The sequence below is a fragment of the Sorex araneus genome, chromosome 5, assembly GCF_027595985.1.
Source record: "Sorex araneus isolate mSorAra2 chromosome 5, mSorAra2.pri, whole genome shotgun sequence".
Lineage (NCBI taxonomy): Eukaryota > Metazoa > Chordata > Mammalia > Eulipotyphla > Soricidae > Sorex > Sorex araneus.
The window spans coordinates 85,049,436-85,070,897 of NC_073306.1; the positions used below are offsets into that span (position 1 = coordinate 85,049,436).

A 21,462-nucleotide genomic window follows, 5' to 3' on the forward strand; every position below is an offset into this window, starting at 1 on the left:
TGCGGGGCCTCCTAGGGAAGGGGGCGTCGTGCCTCACTCGGCCACTCCCGTCGTAGGTGGTCGAGGGTCCGAGGGGGAGGTGTGGGTCAGTGGCCCGGAGCGGAGCCCCGTCTGGGTGTGCCCCGTGCCAGGGAGGCCGGTACCTGGGGCCACGGGCCCGGACCACGTGCGCCCGCGGCAGCGGCGGAGTCGGCTGCTGCCAGAGGGCCGGGGAAGGCTGGGCAGGGATCTGGAGCCAGGGGGTCTGGGGGCCCATTTGGAGGTGGGGGCCGCTGAGCTGGACGCGGAGCGGAGCGGGCGCCCACCTCTTCCCCGCCCTCCCTCACAGCTGCCTCCGCTTCCCTCGAAAAACCCGCCGCCCAGGAAACCGCCGGGGGCGCTCCGACCGCAGCCCCGCCGCCCCCCGGCGCCCCCCGCGACCGCCCAACCCACCTGAAGGGGCCGCGGCTGCCAGGGTTGCCCCCTCCCGCCGACTCCCCCCACACCTGCGGGCGGCACTATTTATAACCCGGCGCCTATTCTGGGCCTCCGGGCGGGAGCCGGCTGCGGCGCGGCGCTGCTAATCGTCGCGGGGATCTCGGCGCCCCCCAGGGCCGGGGGGCGGGGGAGGGTAAATTTAGCCTCAGGAAGCTCGGGGGAACGTTTCCAAACTCCGCGCCCGGGCGCTGGCGCCCCCGAGCCCCCCGCCCTTCGCTCGCCCCGGCCGGCCAGCAGGCGGCGCTGTCCCGGGGCTCGGGGCCGGCTCGGCTGCGGGGGGCAGGGCAGGAGCCCCGGGCGAAAGGTGGCAGGGGACCGGGGCCGAAGGTCACAGGGGCCAGAGGCTGGCCAAGAGGGTACGCCCCGAAGTAGGCAAAGGCCGCAGCGCTAAAGCCTCCGAAGGGAGGGACTGAAAAGAGGGGCCGGACTCGCGTCTGGACGGAGAAATACGTCCAGCGCTGTGCCCTGGAGATGCAAATAGAAACGCACACGGGCGCGCGGAGCGCCGAGGGTCTGGCTCCGGCGCGCCTGGGGACAGGGACTGTCACGTGCCCGCTTCCACCCACCCGCCTCTCTGCGGGTGAGGGGACCTTCCCAAGACTATTACTTAGAAGGGCCAGTTTGTTGCCCAACGCGCCTCGGACTACTTGGCCCGGACCCTTCTCTCCAAGCGACACTGAGGGTCTTGCAGCCGGCGCGATCGGGGAGTCAGGCCCTCCCCCTCCTGCACGCTGCTTAATTGCGGGGGTCGCTGCCAGTTCCGCCCAGACGCTTCTCCCTTCTGCCCCTGCCCCCGCCGCGCTCCGCTGCCCGCGGTGGCCACTAGAGGCCGCGGGTGGGGGACGTCTTGGTCTGAACGCGCAAACCCCGTCTGCCCCAGCTGGGAAGATCCGAGGAAGAGGAGGCGGCTCTCCCCCACCCAAGGCCCCCAGCAGTCCGGAGCGGGGCGTCCTGGAGAGCCATCTCCTGGCCTGTCCGAATTAGGGGGGAAGGAGGAGGCAGATGATCCCCCAATTCTGGGGCAGCTCAGGATAGAGATGGAAGGGGAGAGCCTCGCGCGCATGCGGAATCTGCTTTTGCTTGCCCGGCCCTGCTTCCCGCCTTGCCACCAGCACTGATTCAGAAGAACGGCTCATTGGGGAGACTCTAAGATCCCGAGTTGTGGGTTCACTGAGTATGGGGTTGGAAGGCGCTGTGGGGATGACCCCCAGGACCTACTTCTCCAGTCAGCCTCTTTCTTTCATATATATTTTTTTCTTTTTGGGTCACACCCGGCGATGCACAGGGGTCGCTCCTGGCTCTGCACTCAGGAACCACCCCTGGCGGTGCCCAGGGGACCATATGGGACGCGGGGAATCGAACCCGGGTCGGCCGCGTGCAAGGCAAACGCCCCACCCGCTGTGCTATTGCTCCAGCCCCTCTTTCTTTCATATTAACGTGGAATAAGGACCCTCCTCCACCCTGCCTACTTTGGAAGCAGTCTGTTTGTACCACACCGGTTGTACTCAGGGCTTCAGGGCTTACTCCCGGCTCTGTGCTCAGGGATCACTCCTTGTGGGGGCGTGGGGGGGGCTGGATCTAAGGATCTAAGCTGGCCTCCTGCCTACAAAGCATCTGGTCAGTCATTTAACCTTCTCTGGCCCAGCACAGAATGATGTAGTTAATTGTTCCTATAATATTTAAAAGCAGCACTCAGGTTTAATGATTTCATGAATGACTTTTTTTTTTTGTATGATGTGACTTATTTCTAAAATGTATGGTAGTTTACTCATAAACTCTTTTTCTTCGCAGGGGTGGCGGAGTGGAGTCCAACCCTGGTGGAGCTCAGGGCTCTGTACTCAGGGTTCACTCTGTAACTCCTGGCTCTGTACTCAGGGTTCACTCCTGGCTGGGCTCAGACGAGACCATGAGACCCAGGGCGGCCACATGCAAGGCCAGCACCTTAACCCCTATATTATCTCTCCAGCCCAGAATTTTTATTTTTTCCTCTTCCCTTCCTGCCTTTGTCGTGGTGGCAGAGAGCAGGTCACACACTTGCTCGCCGTCTGGCTGCAGTGCTGGGACAGGAGCTGCAGACTTCCAGGGATCTCACTGGTGTTCTCTGTCGTGGGGCTCGAACCCTGGGCTGCAGTGCCCTGAGGTCGCACACTCAGCCTGATGCGGGGCTCCTCAACCACCAAGCCAGGTGTTTGCACAAAGATCTAAGCCGGCCTGGGGCCTGCAGGTGCCACCCCACCGCACCTCTGCCTGTCACGCAATGTTTTTTTGTTTTGTTTTTTTAATTTAATTTAATTTTTAATTATTATTTTATTTATTTATTTATTTTGGTTTTTGGGTCACACCCGACGATGCACAGGGGTTATTCCTGGTTCTTCACTCAGGAATTACCCCTGGCGGTGCTCAGGAGACCATATGGGATGCTGGGATTAGAACCCGGGTCGGCTGCGTGCAAGGCAAACGCCCTACCCGCTGTGCTATCGCTCCAGCCCCTTATTTTTAATTATTTTTAATTTTATTTTCATTAACTGATCGCATTCAATAATTTCAACACCAATCCCACCACCATTATACATTCCCACCATCATTATTTTGAATGTTCCCACCACCATTCAAGTCTTCCTGCCAGGGGCAGATGCTAGATATTTTATTTTCTATTGCTTATTATGAATATCATGAGGGGTCATATGGCTGCAAAAGTGGCCATGCACTTCTGGATTATAAAATTGTAAATGGCTGGGATCAGAGATTCTCTGTAGGGAGCAAATTCATTTTGCAGGGTGTGAGAAGGTGCAGAAAGAGTCCTTGTGACTGATACCTCCCCACTGCATACCACTCCACTCTACTGGACTGACCTCTGGCTAGCGGGGGAGGGGGGACGGAGGAGAGAACAGGGGAACACTGATCGGCATTTGTGGATAAGAAATAGTTTCACAGGAGCTGAAGAGAGTGCAGCAGGTCGGTCCAGGTTCAGTCCTCAGAATGGCCTGTGGTTCCCAGAGCACTGCCAAGAGTGATCCCCAAGCACAGATCCAGGAGAAACCCTGAGCACAGCCAGGAGTGATCCCTGAGCACAGATCTAGGAGAAACCCCTGAGCACTGCCAGGTGTGACCCCCAAACAAAAACAAACAAAATGAGAATTGCTTTGAGTTGTGGGAGTGGGGCCTTAGCAAGGAAAAGATCAGGGCTTCTTAAGCTTTTCCCACTTGTAAAGACTGGTTCAGGGTCCTTTGCACTTTGGTGATGGTGGAAGTAACTTTGTACAGCAATACTATAAACTTAAATAGGATGACCTAAACTGTGCTGAAAATTTTTTTTCTTTTTTACTGCAGCTGAATCTCAGCAAAACAGTGTTTATGAAAAACGAACTAGTCCCTGACATTCCATTTGTTCTCAAAAGAACGAACATCTCCGAATGCAGCAGCTATGTGTACCTGGGTCGAGAACTCAACATGAGCAATGACTTGGCACCAGAACTGCGCAGGAGGAAGAGAGCAGCATGGAACGCCTTCAAGAGTGTCAAAGAAGTGGTTAAGAGGACAAAGAAACTCTGACTCCGGGCACATCTTTTCGACTCCACCGTTTCTCCTGCACTAACATACTCCTCAGAGACCTGGGCCCTATTAAAACAGGATGAGAACACTATTCGAGTATCCCAAAGAGGAATCAAAAAAGAGCTATGCTTGGGGTATCACGTTTCACTCAAGTGAGAGAAGGAATCCGGAGTTCCAACCTCCGTCGATGATCAAGAATCAGGGACACTGTCTCCTTTGCCAAGGCGTCGAAAATCAGATGGTCCAGACATGTAATTCAAATCAGAGACAACTGCTGGACTAGAAGCTGTTATCGACTGGATTCCACGGGACATCAAAAGACCACATGGCCGCCCACTTACGAGGAGATGGTTAGACTTCTTTGTCAAAATCCTGAATGAACAGTCTGAGGCTCTTCCTGTTCCTGGAGCGAGCAGATACCATCACTAGCACACGACAGGGACGAATGAGGACGTTACTGGCACCTGCTCGAGCAAATTGAAGATTGACGGAGTGACAAGTGATACAAGTGAATTTAATTAATTAATTAATTAGTTTGTTTTTGCTTTTTGGGTGGGCTGGAGCGATAGTGCAGCAAGTAGAGCGTTCACCTTGCATGCAGCCGACCCGGGTTCGATTCCTCCATCCCTCTCAGAGAACCCGGCAAGTTACCAAGAGTATCTTGCCCACACGGCAGAGCCTGGCAAGCTACCCGTGGCGTATTCGATATGCCAAAAACAGTAACAACCAGTCTCACAATGTTACATTACTGGTGCCCGCTCAAGCAAATCAATGACCAATGGGATGACAGTGACAGTGACAGTGCTTTTTGGGTTACACCCAGTGATGCTTAGGGGTTACTCCTGGTTCTGCCCTCAAGAATTACTCCTGGCGGTGCTTGGGGGAACCATATGGGATGCTGGGAATCGAACCCAGGTCAGCTGCGTGCAAGGCAAACGCTCTACCTGCTGTACTATCACTCTGACCCCTGTGCTGAAAAATTTAAACAAAATTAATATTTTTTAAAAAATTTTGCTTTTTGGGTCACACCCGGCAATGCACAGGAGTTAGTCCTGACTCTGTACTCAGAAATTACTCCTGGTGGTGCTCGGGGGACCATAGGGGATGCTGGGTTGCCCATGTGCAAAGCAAGCACCCTACCCTCTGTGCTATCACTCCAGCCCCTAAAATAAATAATTTGTTTAAAATTTAACTAAAACGAAATTAAAAATTAATATAAAGAAAACAAAACTTGCTTCCATTTGTGATTCTTTATTCCCTGAGAAATGCAACATGGGTTTATGCTTCCAGAAACTTCATTTCTTATTTATTTATTTGCTTTTTGGGTCACACCTGGCGATGCACAGGGGTTACTTGGCTCTGCGCTCAGGAATTACTCCTGGCGGACCATATGGTATGCTGGGAGTTGAAACTGGGTCGGCCGTGTGCAAGGCAAATGCCCTACCCACTGTGCTATTGCTCCAGCCCCCAACTTTTTTAAAATTTTTGAGCTTTAGTGAAGTAAGATAATTTTTATTGAATGAAACTTATTTAGAAGGACATTGGGGGCTAAAATGATACAGTAGAGGGGGTAGGGTGTTTCCCTTGCATGTGGCCCACCTGAGTTTAATCACTGACACTACATATGGTCCCTCAAGATCCCCAGGACTGATCCCTGAGTGCAGAGCCAGGGGTAGGTCCTGAGCACAGCCAGGTGTGGCCCATTAAGAATAACAATCCCAAAAAAGAATGTGAAAGGGGAGAGAGAGAGAGAGAGAGAGAGAGAGAGAGAGAGAGAATACTGTTCAAGAGAAAACATGGGATTCTCCAAAGTGGAGAAAAGCAAAGAGATGCAGAGACAAACAAGATACGCGATCAAGGCTCAACATGGGGCCAGGGAGAGAGTGCAGTGGATAGTGGGCCTGCCTGCGAGCTGCCAACCTGGGTTCAGTCTCTGGCATCCCATATGGTCTCCTGAGTCCCACTAAGAAAGAACCCTGAATGCAGAGCCACAAGTCAGAGGCCTTATTCAAGGCTGACCCAGGTTTTATCCCTGACACCAAAATAGTCCCCTGGGTCCCTCCAGGAGTCACCCAGAGCACAGAGCCAGCTGTGGCCCTCAAACCAAATTTTAAGAAGATCAACTGAAATTAGGGTCAGAGAGATAGCATAGGGTTTAAGGCACTTGTCCTGCAAGTGGCTGACCCTGGTTTATTCCACAGCACTTTCAGGAGTGATTCCTTAGGCACTGAGTCATGAGTAAGCTCTAAGTACTCATGGGTGTGACTCCCAATGCCAACAAACAAACAAAAATAACCCTGAAACAAGGCAAAAAGAATGGGGAGGCTCTCGTGCTGGGGAGCTGACTCAGGGGTAAGCCACTTTGCCTTGGTGTGGGGCCTTGGAGCTGGCCGGACACTGCAGAAACAGCTGGGACTAAATGTCCTGATACAGCGCTGTCCCGGGTTTGTGATGGGAAGAAAACCGTTTGGAAACAGAGTGGAGAGCATTGCGCCAGGCAGACGCAGGAGCCGGCTTCTCCCCACAGGTTTGCATTCAGCCTGCTCTGAGCCTCCAGCCTGCTTACACCCATTTTTTCCCAATCTCTCTCTCTCTCTCTCTCTCTCTCTCTCTCTCTCTCTCTCTCTCTCTCTCTCTCTCTCTCTCTCTCTCTCTCTCTCCTCTCTCTCTGTGGGGGGCAACTCATCTGACTATGGTCAGGGATTACTCCTGGCAATGCTTGGCGGACCATACGTGGTACAGGGAAACGAACCTCAGCTGTATGCAAAGCTAGTGCTTTAACCCCTGTACTGGGGCTGGAGCAATAGTCCAGCAGTTAGGGCATTTACCTTGCACGTGGCTGACCCAAGATTCAATCCCCAACATCCCATAAGTTCCCCTGAGCACTGCCAGAAGTAATTCCTGAGTGCAGAGCCAGGAGCAAACCCTGAGCAACGCTGGGTGTGACCAAAAAGAAAAAAAAAACCTAAAAACAAACAAAACATACCCTTGTACTAGCTCTCTGGTCCCTAGCATGAGCATGATCCATAAGATTAACTTTATTTATTTATTTATTTATTTGCTTTTTGGGTCACACCTGGCGATACACAGGGGTTACTCCTGGCTCTGCACTCAGGAATTACCCCTGGCCATGCTCAGGGGACCATATGGGATGCTGGTATTTGAACCTGGTTGGCCTCGTGCAAGGCAAACGCCCTACCCGCTGTGCTATCTCTCCAGCCCCCATAATATTAACTTTAGCACATACTCAATGCCTTGCGATAGTTCTTCATTTCACTCAGAGAAAGTTCCTACTATGACTTCATCACTACACTACACCCGCCTCCAGACTGATTCTGGCCTTTTGCCATAGCACATCCTTCCAAATCTAAGAAATTATGTTTTCTGGGTATTGTTGTAGTTTTAGTTTATTCTATTTCCAAACTAGTATATAAAACAATCTCTTTGTCACAGTTATATTCAAAGCACCGAAATTGGCATAGAATGGATGATGCTTGAGAATCTGGTAAACAGGGCTGGAGAGATTGTATATCAGGTAGGGCATTTGCCCTGCACACAACTGATGTAGCTTCAATTCCTGACACCCACTATGGTCCTCCAAATCTCCTTAGGAATGATTCCTGAGCACAGGGCCAGGAGTAAGCTCTGAGCACCACCGGATGTGGTACCCCCCGACAAAAAAGAATCTAGTAAGTGAAGATGCACTGAGAGCCAGAGAGATAGTACTGCTTGGAAGGTTTTCTCTTTTTTTTTTTTCTTGCTTTTTGGGTCACACGCAGCGATGCACAGGGCTTATACACTTGAGAATTACTCCTTGCGGTGCTCAGGGGACCATATGGGATGCTGGGAATTGAACCCGGGTCAGCCGTGTGCAAGGCAAATGCCCTACCCGATATGCTATCACTCCAGCCCCACAGAATACTTTGAATAAGCTCTATTTCTGGCTCTGAGATTGTGGGGGGCTGAGTGAGCACCTCAGTAATCATGAGTGAGACAATGAAGTGGCTGATGTAGGGCTGACCCCGGTGGGGAGGTCCAGGGCAAGCCTGCTCTGGGGGTAGCCAGGCAGAAGAGTGGAAGGCAGGCGTGGTTCTGTTCACGGGCTGTTTGTGTCCGGCTGGCACTTTGGGTTCTGTGATAAGCAAGGGGTCTTGCAGCCACAGGGCCCTTCTCTCAGCTCCACATCAGTGGGGGGGAGGGCAGGCTGGGCCTCTGCGAGCAATCTTGTCTCAGTGGCGTCTCGAGCAGTGAGTTGGCAGGCTGAGTCTTTCTGCTCCCTAAAGTGGGGTGAAGATCCAGCCCAGGCCTCCCAGAGACTCCTTCCCGGCACGCTGGGAAGCATATAAAGGAGTGCTTCGAGGACCTTGTCCAGGCCCAGCTCACCCCTCCCTGCTCCCATCAGCTTGCTTCTACACCCTTCTGGGGGCCGACTGGCGGCTTCCCTTAGGCTCTTTTGAGCTGTGGGCCTCAAGGTGGGTTTATTGCCGATGAGTTGACTGATCCAGCCTTCAGGAGCTGTCTGTTCCTGGTGGTGGGCCCACAGTGCCACAGGGGCAGAGTGCCAGGTCCGATGGCAGGGGACCTAGCCAGCCGACTCAGTCCTGCTCTGCAGTCTACAGGACTGACTCCTGGCTGCGCTCAGGGATCACTCCTGGCAGTGTTCGGGGGATGCCAGGAATCCAACCGGGGTGGACTGCATGGAAGGCTAAGTGCTCTCCCTGCTTCTCCTTTGTCCATTTTTGCTAAAGCACACAAAGATCCCCTGGATTCTTTTTCTTTTTTACTTTTTGGGTCACACCCAGTGATGCACATGAGTTACTCTTGGCTCATGCACTCAGGAATTACTCCTGGTGGTGTTCGGGGGACCATATGGGATACTGGGAATCGAACCCATGTGCAAGGCAAACGCCCTACCCATGTGTTATTGCTCTAGCCCTGACTCCCTGGAGTCTTCATGGGGGCTGGGAGGGGCAGCAGAGAGCAGAACAGGAAGCTGTGACAGGCTCAGGTAAGGGGATGCCTCCCCGCCATGTCTGATACCAACCACGCCCCCCCATGCCAGCTCTGTGCTAATCCAGCAGCTGTGGGTGCACTAGCAGCAGAGGGGGACTTGATTCCCCTCAGGGGCTGCAGCAGGTCCTCCCACCCCACACCAGTTTTTGACAGGCACCAGGAGCCCCGCATCTGCAACCGAGGGAGAAGTGCAGGCGGGGGCCTGGGCTCAGCGCTGTGTGTGTGGTCAGCAGCTCCGAGCCCAGGAAGGTCGTGGAAACTGCATCCGGGGATCTCAAGGCACTGATGCCCGGTGTGCACCACCGGTGGCTCACACTTGGATGTGGCTTAATTAATACAAATGGCAGCCGCGGCATCGACGTGCTAATCAATCATCTCCCCCCCTCTCCCCTTGTGGCCACTGGGTCTGCAGGAGGGAACAGGGAAGGAAAGGGGGTGGGCAGGAGGGCCTGGCCACTCCACCTTTCATTCTTCAAAGCTACACCAGCTGGGTCAGCCCTTGCAGCCCTGCCTACCTGGCTGGTGCTGTGCCCTCCCCCTCCCCCCCTCCTCTGGCCCATGGGGCCTTGACAGCCATCAGAGTTGCAGTCCAGCCTCGTCCGCCTCATCCTGGGCCCTTGGTGCAAGCTGGGCATGGCCTCCTTGGGCCTCTCTCCGCCCTCGGCAGGAAGATGCAGCCAGAGCAACACCACAACGCACACAGCAGAGGCTGTTTATTGTTGGGCCCTCCGCCCGGCTGCCCGCTGCGGGTCACATGCGCGAGTTGCGCTCCTCATCCTCGTTTTCCAGGAGGTAGGCCGGGCGGTAGGTAGGCTGTCCCGCCGGGCTCAGGCACTTCAGGGCTGGGTTCCGCGTGGTGTTCTCTCGGCTGCCCAGCGACGTGTACCTGCAGCCGGGAGCAGGGAGGGCAGAGAGGCTGGGGTCGGCCCGGCACCCCCCCTCCCAGCGCCCTCACGCACCCCACCGCCAGCACCCTTACCCTCGGTCATACAGGATACAGTAGGGGACAAAGAGTTGTCGCAGAAAGTCCCAGATGTCCCTGTAGGTCCAGTCCTGGAAGGGCAGAGAGGCAGGAAGGTCGCAGGGCCCCTGCCCCCCTCTCCCCTGCTGCTCAGGAAGGGCCCAGCCCAGTTCTGCTGCTTGCTGGCTGCTGTGTTGGGGGTGTTTGGTTTTGATTTTGGGCCACGCCTTGTATGTTCACGGCTTACCCCTAGCTCTGAGCTCAGGGATCACTTCTGGTAGGCTTGGGGGAGGGCCATATGCGGTGCCCTGGACTGAACCTGGGCCAGCCACACACAAGGTGGCTATCCGCTGCATTTTATTTCTTCTTTGTGGGGAGGGGTTCACTCCTGGTAATACTTGGGGCTTACTCCTGGCTCTGAGCTTAGGAGTTACCCTGGCAGTGCTCAGGGGACCTCATGGGATACTCCGGACCATGTGGGATATTGAGGATCGACCCTGAGTTGTTGCATGCAGAGCAAATGCCCCCACCCTCTGAATTATCACTTTGGCCCCAGTGTTTGGCATCTGAACCACACCTGTCAGTGCTTAGGGGCTATGCCCGGTTCTAGGCTTGGGGGGGGGGGGTCACTCCCAGCAGTGCTCCAGGGATGCTGCAGCACTGGGGATCAAGCCCAGGCTGCCTGCAAGCAAAGCCTTTGCTCCAGCCGTCTCCCCTCCCCCTCCCTTGGCTTCGACTAAAGATCTGCTGTCCCAGTCTCTGGGACAGCTTGTTCTGCGCAGGCCAAGCAGTGAGACATGGAGAAGCTTTAGCTCGGGGCCTGCTCTCCGTGGACCTGTGAACTATGTCTATGGACTGTGGTGTTTGCTTTCTGAGGAGACAGAAATGCCCCCCTCCTTTTTTTGCTTTTTGGGGCCACACCCAGCAACACTCAGTGGTTACTCCTGGATCTGCACTCAGGAATCACCCCTGGGAACCAGAGATCAAACCCGGGTCGGCTGTGTGCACGGCAAATGCCTTATCCACTGTACCATTGCTCTGGCCCCACAACCAAGTAGCTAGGCTTGTCAATTTATATTTCATTGTAATTACAAGGTGAGCATAAATGCAGAGTCACTGCTTCGGGGGAGAGTGCAGGCGTGAGGCAGTGTCTGTCCACAGCAGGAACAACACCTGCCTCTGAATAAAGGCTCAGTCAACAGTGGACATGGGCCCAAAGGATTGCTCAAAGACCGGAGCTTCCTCCTCAACACGGCAAGCCCCCCGCCCCCCAGCATGACTGGGGGCAGCCCAGGTGCCCCTGGGATGGCTGGGCAGAGACTTCGGGCCTGGTGTCACTAGGTCCTGGGAGCACTGCTTGGTGCTTTCCCCCAATACTGGCCAAAAGGCTGAGTGGACACTTCCAACTTTCTCTGGGTGGGCCCTGCTAGTTACCAGCAGTGGGTTGACACGCATGAAGCTGGGCCAGCCGGGGTCGGTGGGGCTAAAGGCGCACAGGCTGCGGGAGTAGGGGTCTGTGCGCCGTGTGCCCATGAGCACTGCCTCCAGCTTCGGGTGCCGCGCCTGCAGCTCGCTCAGGGCCTGCTTCATGTCGCCCTCAGCCTCCAGCACCTGCAGGTGGTACCTGGGGTGTGCAGGGGAGGTGCACGATGGTGATGTGGGGGCAGTCCGGAGGGGCCTTGCCAAGCCCCTCCCGGAGCCCCCGCCTCCAGGCCTCAGTACCTCTTGATGGTGTCCTGTAGGAACTGTTCCAGCTCGGGGAAGGGTGAGACGCTGCGGATGTACAGGATCTGGAGGGGCTCCGGAGCATCGGGGTGCCTCCTGGGGAAGGTGGAACCCACAGTCGCTGGTGTGGGGGCCAGGGCTCCCCGAGTCTGTGCTATCTCTCTTTTTTTTTTTTTTGCTTTTTGGGTCACACCCGGTGATGCACAGGGTCACTCCTGGTTCTGCACTCAGGAATTAACCCTGGCAGTGCTCAGGGGACCATATGGGATGCTGGGAATCGAACCCGGGTTGGCCGCATACAAGGCAAACGCCCTGCCTGTTGTGCTATCACTCCAGCCCCTATCTGTGCTATCTCTTGGCCTAACATCCTCCCCTTCTCCTTTTCCCAGGTCTTTCCTGGCCACCAGAACCCGCCTCCTCCAGGCAACCCCTGAGCTCTCCCCTCCCCAGGCTGGGCACTCGCCCCTGAGAGGTCCCGACACAGGTCCTCCCCACCCTGGCAGGCCCAGGCAGTGGCAGGGGAGAGGCCGGCAGGCTCCCTCCGGCCCGTCCTCAGTGGGCGGTTTCCAGGAAGAGAAGCGACTCACCTCTGCACGGCCGCATGGAAGAGATGTAGTAGGGCGGTGCAGTCCTTGCCTCCGTTGAAGCCCACGCAGAGCTGGCTGAGCTTGTAGCGTGTCAGGGCCATCTCGATGGTCTGCAGGGCCCCGGCCACCTTGTCTCCAAGAGGAGACCCTGCCGGGCAGCAGACAGCGGGGAGAGCGTGAGACAGAGCCAGGGCCTCTGGCTGAGCCCCCTGCGTGCACACATGCTAGAGCCCAACTCTCGCCCCACGTGGTACCGATGCCCGGCCCTGCACCACCTCCCTCTTCTGCTGCAGCCTCTCCCCTTCCACACCCTTTTCCCTTTTTATTTGTTTTTTGGGTCACACCCGTGTGCTCAGGGCTTACTCCTGGCTCTGTGCTCAGGGATCACTCCTGGAGGTGCTCGGGGAACCCTAAGAGGTGCTGGATTGACCCCAGGTTGGGCACGTGCAAGATGAGTTCCTTACCTGTTGCACTATCACTCTGGCTCTCTGGTTTGGGTTTTCGGTCACATATAACAGTGCTAGAATTGACTCCTGGCTGGGTGCTGGGTTCTGTGTGGTGCTGGGGGAACTGAGCTGGGTTCCAGCATGCGAAGCCTATGCGAAGCCCACAGAGCTCTCTCCAATCCCCTCATGGTCCTTCTTCTTTTTTATTTTCATTTTTGGGGTCATACTCAGCAACGATCAGGGGTTACTCCTGGATCTGCACTCAGGAATTATTCCTGGTGGTGCTGGGGGACCATATGAGATACTGGGGATTGAACCCGGGTCGCATTTGCAAGGCAAACACCCTACTCACTGTACTATCACTCAGCTCCCTTCTATTTTTTTCTTTTTGGGTCACACACAGTGATGCTCAGAGGTTACTCCTGGCTCTGCACTCAGGAATTACTCCTGGAGGTGCTCAGGGGACCATATGAAATACCAGGGATCAAACCCAGATTGGCTGTGTGCAAGGCAAACATGATCCCCGCTGTACTATCACTCCAACCCCTCATGGTCCCTTCTTTTTTTTTTTTTTTTCTTTTTGGGTCACACCCAGCGATGCTCAGGGGTTACTCCTGGCTTTGCACTCAGGAATTACTCCTGGCGGTGCTTGGGGGACCATATGGGATGCCGGGGATCAAACCCGGGTCGGCCGCGTGCAATCATGGTCCCTTCTTAAATCTTCCAAGCACACCACAACATGCTCTTGCCCACCTCCTGGTCTGGCCAAATCCTCCTTGTCTATCTGCTTATCTGTCACTTACTCAGAGGCACTTTCTCTGCCTCCTGAGAGGCCACTACAGAATCTCTGTTGTCACAGACATCTGCTGTCTTGTCCTGGGACACCACCAGCCCATGGAGCTGGAAAGACAGGATAGTGGGGGAAGGCGCCGGCCTTGCATGCAGCTGACCAGGCACCATCTAGGGTCCCTTGAGCAATGACTGATGTGATCTCAAACAAAAGAAATCAGGGGCTGAAAGGGCTGGATCAATAGCACAGCGGGTAGGGTGTTTGCCTTGCATGCGGCCAACCTGGGTTCGATTCCCAGCATCCCATACGGTCCCCTGAGCACCACCAGGAGTAATTCCTGAGTGCAGAGCCAGGAGTAACCCCTGTGCATCACTGGATGTGACCCAAAAAGAAAAAAAAAAAAAAGAAACCAGGGGCTGGAGTGTTTGCCTTGCATACAGCCAATCCGGGTTCAATCCCCAGCATCCCGTTATGGTTTCCTAAGCACCGCCAGGAGTAATTCATGAGTGCATCGCCGGATGTGATCCAAAAAGCAAAAAAAAAAAAAAAGAAAGAAAGAAAGAAAGAAAAAGAAATCAGGGTCTAGAGTGTTTGCCTTGCATACAGCCAATCTGGGTTCAATCCCCAGCATCCCATTATGGTTCTTCAAGCACCGCCAAGAATTTAAATTCTTGAGTGCAGAGCTAAGAGTAACTCCTGAGCTTTGCTGGTGTGATTCATAAAGCCCAAAAACAAAACAAAACTCCAAAATAAGCCAACCACCAGTCCATGAAGCAGACCTGGAGGTACTCTCAAGCATCAGGGCATTTCTTGGGGTGCGATAGGGACCCAGCCAGCAGGGACACTGCACAACTGTCCTTTGGGGTACCAGCCCCAGTGTTTGGTTCTAGTGAAAGCAGGCTCCCTTCAACATTTATCAGACCAGCACGGCCCTGCAGCCGCCTGCTACCCTCCCGGGAGGCGCTGAGAGCCACCACAGCTCCTGCATTCACTGGCCAACACGAGGGGCCCAGGCTTGGCTGCCTCTGCACTGGAGGCCCGTACCTGACTCGGTGAGTCTGTACACGGCCTCACTGGCCTGCTCCACAGCATGAGGTACGTAGGGCACCAGCGAGCCGGGGGGCAGTCGGGCACACAGGTAAGCCAAGCACTCCTCCAGCGGCCCTTCCTCCTCTGAGTCCAGGGTGAGTTTCACCTGGTAGTAGTTGTTAGCCCAGTCTGGGTACGAGCCTATGCCCAGCCGGCGCCCAAAGTGGGCCTGGGCCTGGGCCAGCACGGGGGCGATGGAGGCCTCATTGGCCGCCACGTAGAGCTCGCGCAGGTGGAAGTGCACGGCTGTGTTCTGGAAGAGTCCCTTCAGGCCCTCCAGCACGCGGCGCAGCAGCTGGGGGATGCCCGGGAAGAGGTAGACATTCCGGACGGACACCAGTGGGAAGCGGAAGCGCTGGCCCGTGTGTGGGTCGGTGCCGTAGTGCAGACGGGCTGAGGCGGGCACCCGTGACATCTTCTCCCAGCCCTGCCCACCCAGCGCCTGGATGGCGGCTTCCAGCTCCGGGTGCGGCTGGAGCTCATCCCCGAAGGCCTGGGCGACTGCTTCAAATGTCAGGTCGTCATGAGTGGGACCGATGCCCCCTGCGGTGAGCACGTGGGTGAAGCGGCTGGAGAAAGCGGCCACCTCGGCCGCGATGGTGGCCACCTCATCGGGCACCACGGAGACTCGGCAAACCTGGACGCCCAGGGAGCGCAGTGTCCGGCACAGGAAGTAGGTGTTCGTGTCCTGAGTGTGTCCCTGGGGTCGGGAAGGCCACAGCATCAGTGCAGTGGGGCTGGGGGGCAGCAGCAACCTGACAATGAAACCCTCTTCTGGGGAGTACCTCGGGCAGCCACAAAGGCTGGACTGGGCATGTATGACGCTTCACTCCAGGGGAGGTTCCCACACACAGTGACCCCCACCTTCACCCCCCAACCCCGGGAGGTTCCCGCACACAGCGACCCTCTCCTTCTCTCCCCAGGGAGGTTTCTGCACAGTGACCCCCATCTTCCCTCCCTGGGCTGATTTGTTTAGTTTTGGTTTTTGGGCCACACCTGATGGTGCTCACGGCTGACCCCTGACTTTGTATTCAGGGATCACTTCTAGTGGGGCTCAGAAGACCATGTGGGAGGCTGGAGATTGAACCTGGGTCAAGTACGTGCAAGCAAGTGCCCTTCCCACTGTGCTATTGCTCCAGCCCTTGTCTGAGCTTATTTATTCTACCAATGACTCAGGCTTGAAAACATACCCCTGCCTCAGCCCCGATGAATGGCCCTAGTCCCCAGGATTTCTTGGGGCATCTTTATGGCATCATTTGGGTCAAGGGCAGCCCCAGACACTGTCTGCAGCCACTCAGTCCTTCAGCCTGTCAGCTTGACTGCCTGATGCAATGTCTGTCCTGGGTTCCACTGCCACCCAGCAGGCCCTTGGCACCTTTCACCTGGACTGCAGCAACAGCCTCTTGGCCAGGTTCCCGGCCTCGGTCCACAGCGCTCTGCTCCTGGATAACCTCCCAAAGTGTCACTGGGATTGCCTCACTCTTGGGCCCCAAAGCTATTTGTTGTTTCCAGCCCTATGCAGAATAAAGTTCAAACTCCTGCTAAGAGTATCTGGGACTGTCTTTCCTGTGAGTCCATCCTCACTTCCAGCTCCATCCCTACTTCTCTCTACAGAAGGGTTAGTGGTTACGGGTAATATGGAGTAAAGGAGAATGGAGATTAGAACCCCGGTTCTTTTTTTTTTTTTCTTTTTGGGTCACACCCAGTGATGCTCAGGGGTCACTCCTAGCTCTGCACTCAGGAATTACCCCTGGCCATGCTCAGGAGACCATATGGGATGCTGGGAATCGAACCCGGGTTGGCTGCGCGCAAGGCAAACGCCCTACTTGCTGTGCTATCACTCCAGCCCAGCCCAGAACCCCAATTCCAGTTCTTTCTTTCTTTCTTTCTTTCTTTCTTTCTTTCTTTCTTTCTTTCTTTCTTTCTTTCTTTCTTTCTTTCTTTCTTTCTTTCTTTCTTTCTTTCTTTTTCTCTTTCTCTCTTTCTTTTCTTTTCTTTTCTTTTTGGATCACATTGGTGATGCACAGGGGTTACTCCTGGCTCTGCACTCAGGAATTACCCCGGTCATGCTCAGGGGACCATATGGGATGCTGGGAATCGAACCTGGGTTGGCCACATGCAAGGCAAACGCCCTACCCGCTGTGCTATCACTCCAGCCCAGCCCAGAACCCCAGTTCCAGTTCTTTCTTTCTTTCTTTCTTTCTTTCTTTCTTTCTTTCTTTCTTTCTTTCTTTCTTTCTTTCTTTCTTTCTTTCTTTCTTTCTTTCTTTCTTTCTTTCTTTCTTTCTTTCTTCCTTTCTCTCTCTCTTTCTTTCTTTCTTTCTTTCTTTCTTTCTTTCTTTCTTTCTTTCTTTCTTTCTTTCTTTCTTTCTTTCTTTCTTTCTTTCTTTTCTCTTCCTCTCTTTTCTTTTCTTTTTGGATCACACCCGGTGATGCACAGGGGTTACTCCTGGCTCTGTACTCAGGAATTACTCCTGGCAGTGCTCAGGGGACCATATGGGATGCTGGGAATCGAACCTGGGTTGGCTGGGTGCAAGACAAACACCCTACCCGCTGTGCTATTGTTCCAGCCCCTGTTTTGTTTTGTTTCTGGTCACACCCCGCGTGGTGCTGGGGTGCTGGGATTCACTCAGGATGGTCACAGTCATGTGCAAGGAGAGCACTTGAACCCTGCCATTAGCTCTTCAGCCTGTGGCTCCTTCTGAACTCCTCCCGGTCTGAGTCTCCTAATCTATTAATTTTATAACTTATAATTAGGATAAACTTATAATAACTTATCTATGACCCATAAGATTAATAATAAAAGTACTGACTGTGGGGTTGCTCTGAGAATAAGCAAATCACACAGGTGTTATAATAAGCACACTGCCAGACCCGGTAACCACTAAGTCAACAGAGGTTAATTAATAGTACAATGAACCCAGATGTCCACTGTGGCCTCAGGTAATACCTCCCTAAGCTTCTAGAGGATATCTCCCTTCTAGTACTTTCCTTCTACCTCATTCTATCTAGTACTTTCCTTCTTGATCCATTCTTTTGAATGTCTTGAGTCATTTTCCAAATAGGCGCGTTATAACTCTTTCTTTCTTTGGTTTTGGGGCCCACCTGGCCATATGGGGTACATGTGAAGCTAGTGCCATCCCCCTGTAAGATTTTTAACACAGATGAAAGAAAGCGGCTCTCTCTGGATTCATGCAGCAGTAGGGGGCCCTCACCGCCCCTCCCTCAACAGAATGCAGAGCCAAGCACAGAAGGCCACACCTTCCCTCCCAGGCTTCTGTCCCCACACACCTTGAGTATTTCATCTCCCACAATGATGATGCCCGCTGTCACGTTGTGCTTTTGGGGAGGATCAGAGGCCCCAGACGCCATGGTCCTGCTTTCTCTGGCCCTTTGCAGGGCCCTCCAGTAGCCACACAGACCCCAAGATAGGGGTCGCAAGAATGGGAGTCCCGCCAGGTCTACAGGACACTGGGGGCCATAGCCCGAACAGGGGGCCGATGGTCCAGGAACCTGGAGAAGCCAGAAAGGTCAATGGGAGAGCAGAAGTGCATATCATTCTAGTCAGTTTCTTGACTCTGACCTTTACCTCCGCTTTAACAATCGTGTTCTCAAACACCAGCCCATGCTTCCTTAAACGCCTTACAAGCGTGGCTCCAGGCTCCTGAAAGTGTTCTGCTCCTCCGTGTACCTACTACTTAAAATGTCCTTTGTCTGCCGAGGCTGGCTCCTGTAATGTCTGTCAAATCTTACATTATCTGCTCCTTTAAATGTCTCTTTTCCTTGGGGCACCTGTCCCTTTAAATGTCTACATTATCCTGGGCTTTCGCCCCTTTAAATGCGTTGTCCTCTCTCCACCCCCAACCAGAATTCAGTCGCCTTGTTTCGCAACCTTCCGCACCCTTTCAAGCCTGGAATCCCGTTCTTCCCACTACGTTCAGGCTACTGAGCCATTCCAGGTTCTCACCTGCCTCTCGGGCCCCTTCACCGAGTCTTTCCTTCTCGCCTTTCCTCATGTCCTAGGGCAGCTTCCGTACTCAGAGTCCCGCCTTAGGCGCGTGCCTATCGCTCTTTAATTGGTTAATTTGGCTATCATTCAGACTACTTCCGGGGTTCCATTGGTGTATTCGACTGTCGCTCGCGAATTTCAGCCAGAAGGCGGGAGGGAGCGGTGCTGGGTTGTTATTGGCGACAAGCACGTGGTCACCTCTAACCCGGAAACTTGGGGCCGGGCTCCGACTCGCGGGGCGGGGCTTCTTTAATCTCCGGGGTGGACCTGGCGGCTGCGGCTCACAAAGGAGCGGAGGTTTGCAGGTGCTCCAAAAGGCTTATTCCGGGAGCGCCCTTCTGGTGCTGGACGTAAAGGGAGGCTTGACTCTGGCTCCCTTCTGCCTTGAGTTCTTTTGAGAAAATTGCTGATAGCAGTGTTTGGAGGGTGAGGGGCTTTGGATCACACACGGTGGTACTCGGGCTTACTCTTCTCTCTGAGCTCAGGGACCACCCCTGAAGGGGCTGGGAGGACGCTTTCCACTGCCTGGCATCAAACCCTGGTCGGCCGTGTGCAGAGCTGGGGCCGGACCCGCTATACCGTGTCTCTGTTCTGTTTTCAAGTTCTTGTGTGCATGTACTTTTCTCATTGACCGGAACGCCTAATTCTAGCTAAAGGGCCCAAGGGCCAGGATTTGTGGGATTTATTTATTTATTTTTTTGCCTTTTGGGTCACACCCAGCGACGCTCACGGGTTACTCCTGGCACATGCGCTCAGGAATTACTCCTGGCGGTGCGTGGGGGACTATATGGGATGCTGGGAATGGAACGCGGGTCTGCCGCGTGCAAGGCAAACGCCTTACCCGCTGTGCTCCAGCCCCTGGTATTTTATTTTATTATTATTTTTAAGGTCATACCCAGCTGTGCCCAGAGCTTGCTCCTGGCTTTGTGCTTAGTGGGCCCTGGGGGCCATATGGGATGTCAAGGATCGAATCTGGGTCTGCCTGTGCGAAGCAAGCACACTGCCCTCTCTACTATCCCCTGGCCCCCAGCTCTATATGGTAGGAAAGAATAATGTGGACATTGCCTGTGATGTAGAAGGTGAGGAGCTTCTCAGTGGAACTTTAGTCTCCATCAAGGATAAAGCTAATTACTAAAACCTCCTTTGACAAAATCTTTCCTAACCGTGCTCTTTGTATGGTGTTTAGTTTAAACATCCTCTCCCATTACTGGTCTTGCAGGGACTTTTGAGGGCCGTGGCACCTTGTCCTGGTTTACTCACATTTCTATCTATGTCTTTGGTCTACAAGTGTTTTTCACTGGGAATCTCCCCTGTAGTACGGGGGTCTGGGGTGAACCAGGACCATGCTGGGCAGGGATCCAGCTCTATACCTTCCCCTTTGCCCCCCTGCCCCTGATTTCTTTTTTTTTTTTTTTTTTTTTTTTTTGCTTTTTGGGTCACACCTGGCAATGCACAAGGCTCACTCCTGGCTCTGCACTCAGGAATCACCCCTGGCGGTGCTCAGGGGACCATATGGGATGCTGGGATTAGAACCCAGGTCGGCCGTGTGCAAGGCAAACGCCCTACCCGCTGTGCTATCACTCCAGTCCCTGATTTCTTAACTCTAAAAGGGCTTCTGAAACTTCTTTATTGTGTTTTTGGGTCACACTCGGTGTGTTCCTCAAGGATCTCTTGGCTCTGCTCACTCAGAAGACTATAGGCCATGCTGAGAACCGAACATTGGCCATATGCAAGACAAGTGCCCTACCGCTGTTCCCTCGCCAGATCTATGGTCTATCCTGTAGTAATGCTCTAGATCTCTTTACAGCAGTGTTTCTCAACCCTCCTACTGTGGACTCCTAGTCTCATGCCTTGTGCCCCCACTTAAGTGATTTTTCATCTGTGGCTCCCTTGGAATTTCCTGGAGCCAACTGAGAAACACTGATTTAGAGGACTACTGAACCACATTTGAATGCATTTCACTCCTAATAATTCTCTAAGAGAAAATGATCACTTCACACAGGCTCAGAAAGGTTGAAGGGATTGCAACCAAGAACCTCAAACTGCTGAGGTGAATGGGCAGGCAGGCTTTTACATCTTTGTATCAAGTCACTGGCCCCTTACCCTTTTCAGTTAAGAGAACCTAAATTCAGGGCTGGAGATACAGTACAGCAGGAAGGGCACTTGCTTTGGGTAAAGCCTACTTGGGGTATCCAGTACCCCATATGGTGCCCCAAACTGCCAGGAATAAGCCCCGAGCACCACTATGTCTGGGCCCAAAACAGAACAAAAATTCCATTTGTAGGGGTGGGATGTGTGGCATCGGCATTTGCGTGTGATAGCCTGGATTTCATTCCTGGCACTAAAAAAAAAAAAAGCCAAAAGAACAAATAAAAGTCAAAAAGAGTGCAGAAACTGTTGGGTGCTTGCCTTGTACATGACTGATCTGGGTTCTATCCCTGCCACCCCATATGATCCTCTGAGCCCTGCCAGAGTGATCCCTGAACGCACAGCCCAGAGTAAGCCCTGAGCATCACAGGGTGTGCCTAAAAACAAAACAAAAAATAATGCACCCCCCCATGAACGAAACCCCCACAAGTTTCACTTGCCTGACAGAAACCATATGTTCCATTATCTTTATTAGTATTAAGGGTGATATTCGACTCCCCTCCTCTTCCCATAAGAAACCCAAACCTGAAACATCTGCTCTAGTCTAATCCTTTACTAGGTGTTCTCAAGCCCAAACAGGGCAACCAGGGTTACCTGAGAGCTTATTAACGTGTCACTGGGCCCAACCTTTAGTTTCAGATTCCATAGGTCTAGGGTGGAGCTGG

At 53.9% G+C, this 21,462-nt stretch overlaps 1 protein-coding gene across 1 annotated transcript; it reads right to left on the reverse strand.

The window, feature by feature from the left end:
- Positions 1-9,738: 9,738 nt before the first annotated feature.
- Positions 9,739-18,735, reverse strand: FLAD1 (flavin adenine dinucleotide synthetase 1). Its single transcript, XM_012935157.2, has 8 exons — positions 18,608-18,735; positions 17,932-18,153; positions 14,596-15,340; positions 12,316-12,463; positions 11,726-11,824; positions 11,438-11,627; positions 10,022-10,095; positions 9,739-9,928 (listed from the first exon to the last, which is right to left on the reverse strand). The coding sequence occupies exons 2-8, from the start codon at positions 18,010-18,012 to the stop codon at positions 9,793-9,795; spliced, it is 1,473 nt and encodes a 490-aa protein (XP_012790611.1). The 5' UTR covers positions 18,013-18,153; positions 18,608-18,735; the 3' UTR covers positions 9,739-9,792.
- Between the last annotated feature and the right edge of the window lie 2,727 nt (positions 18,736-21,462).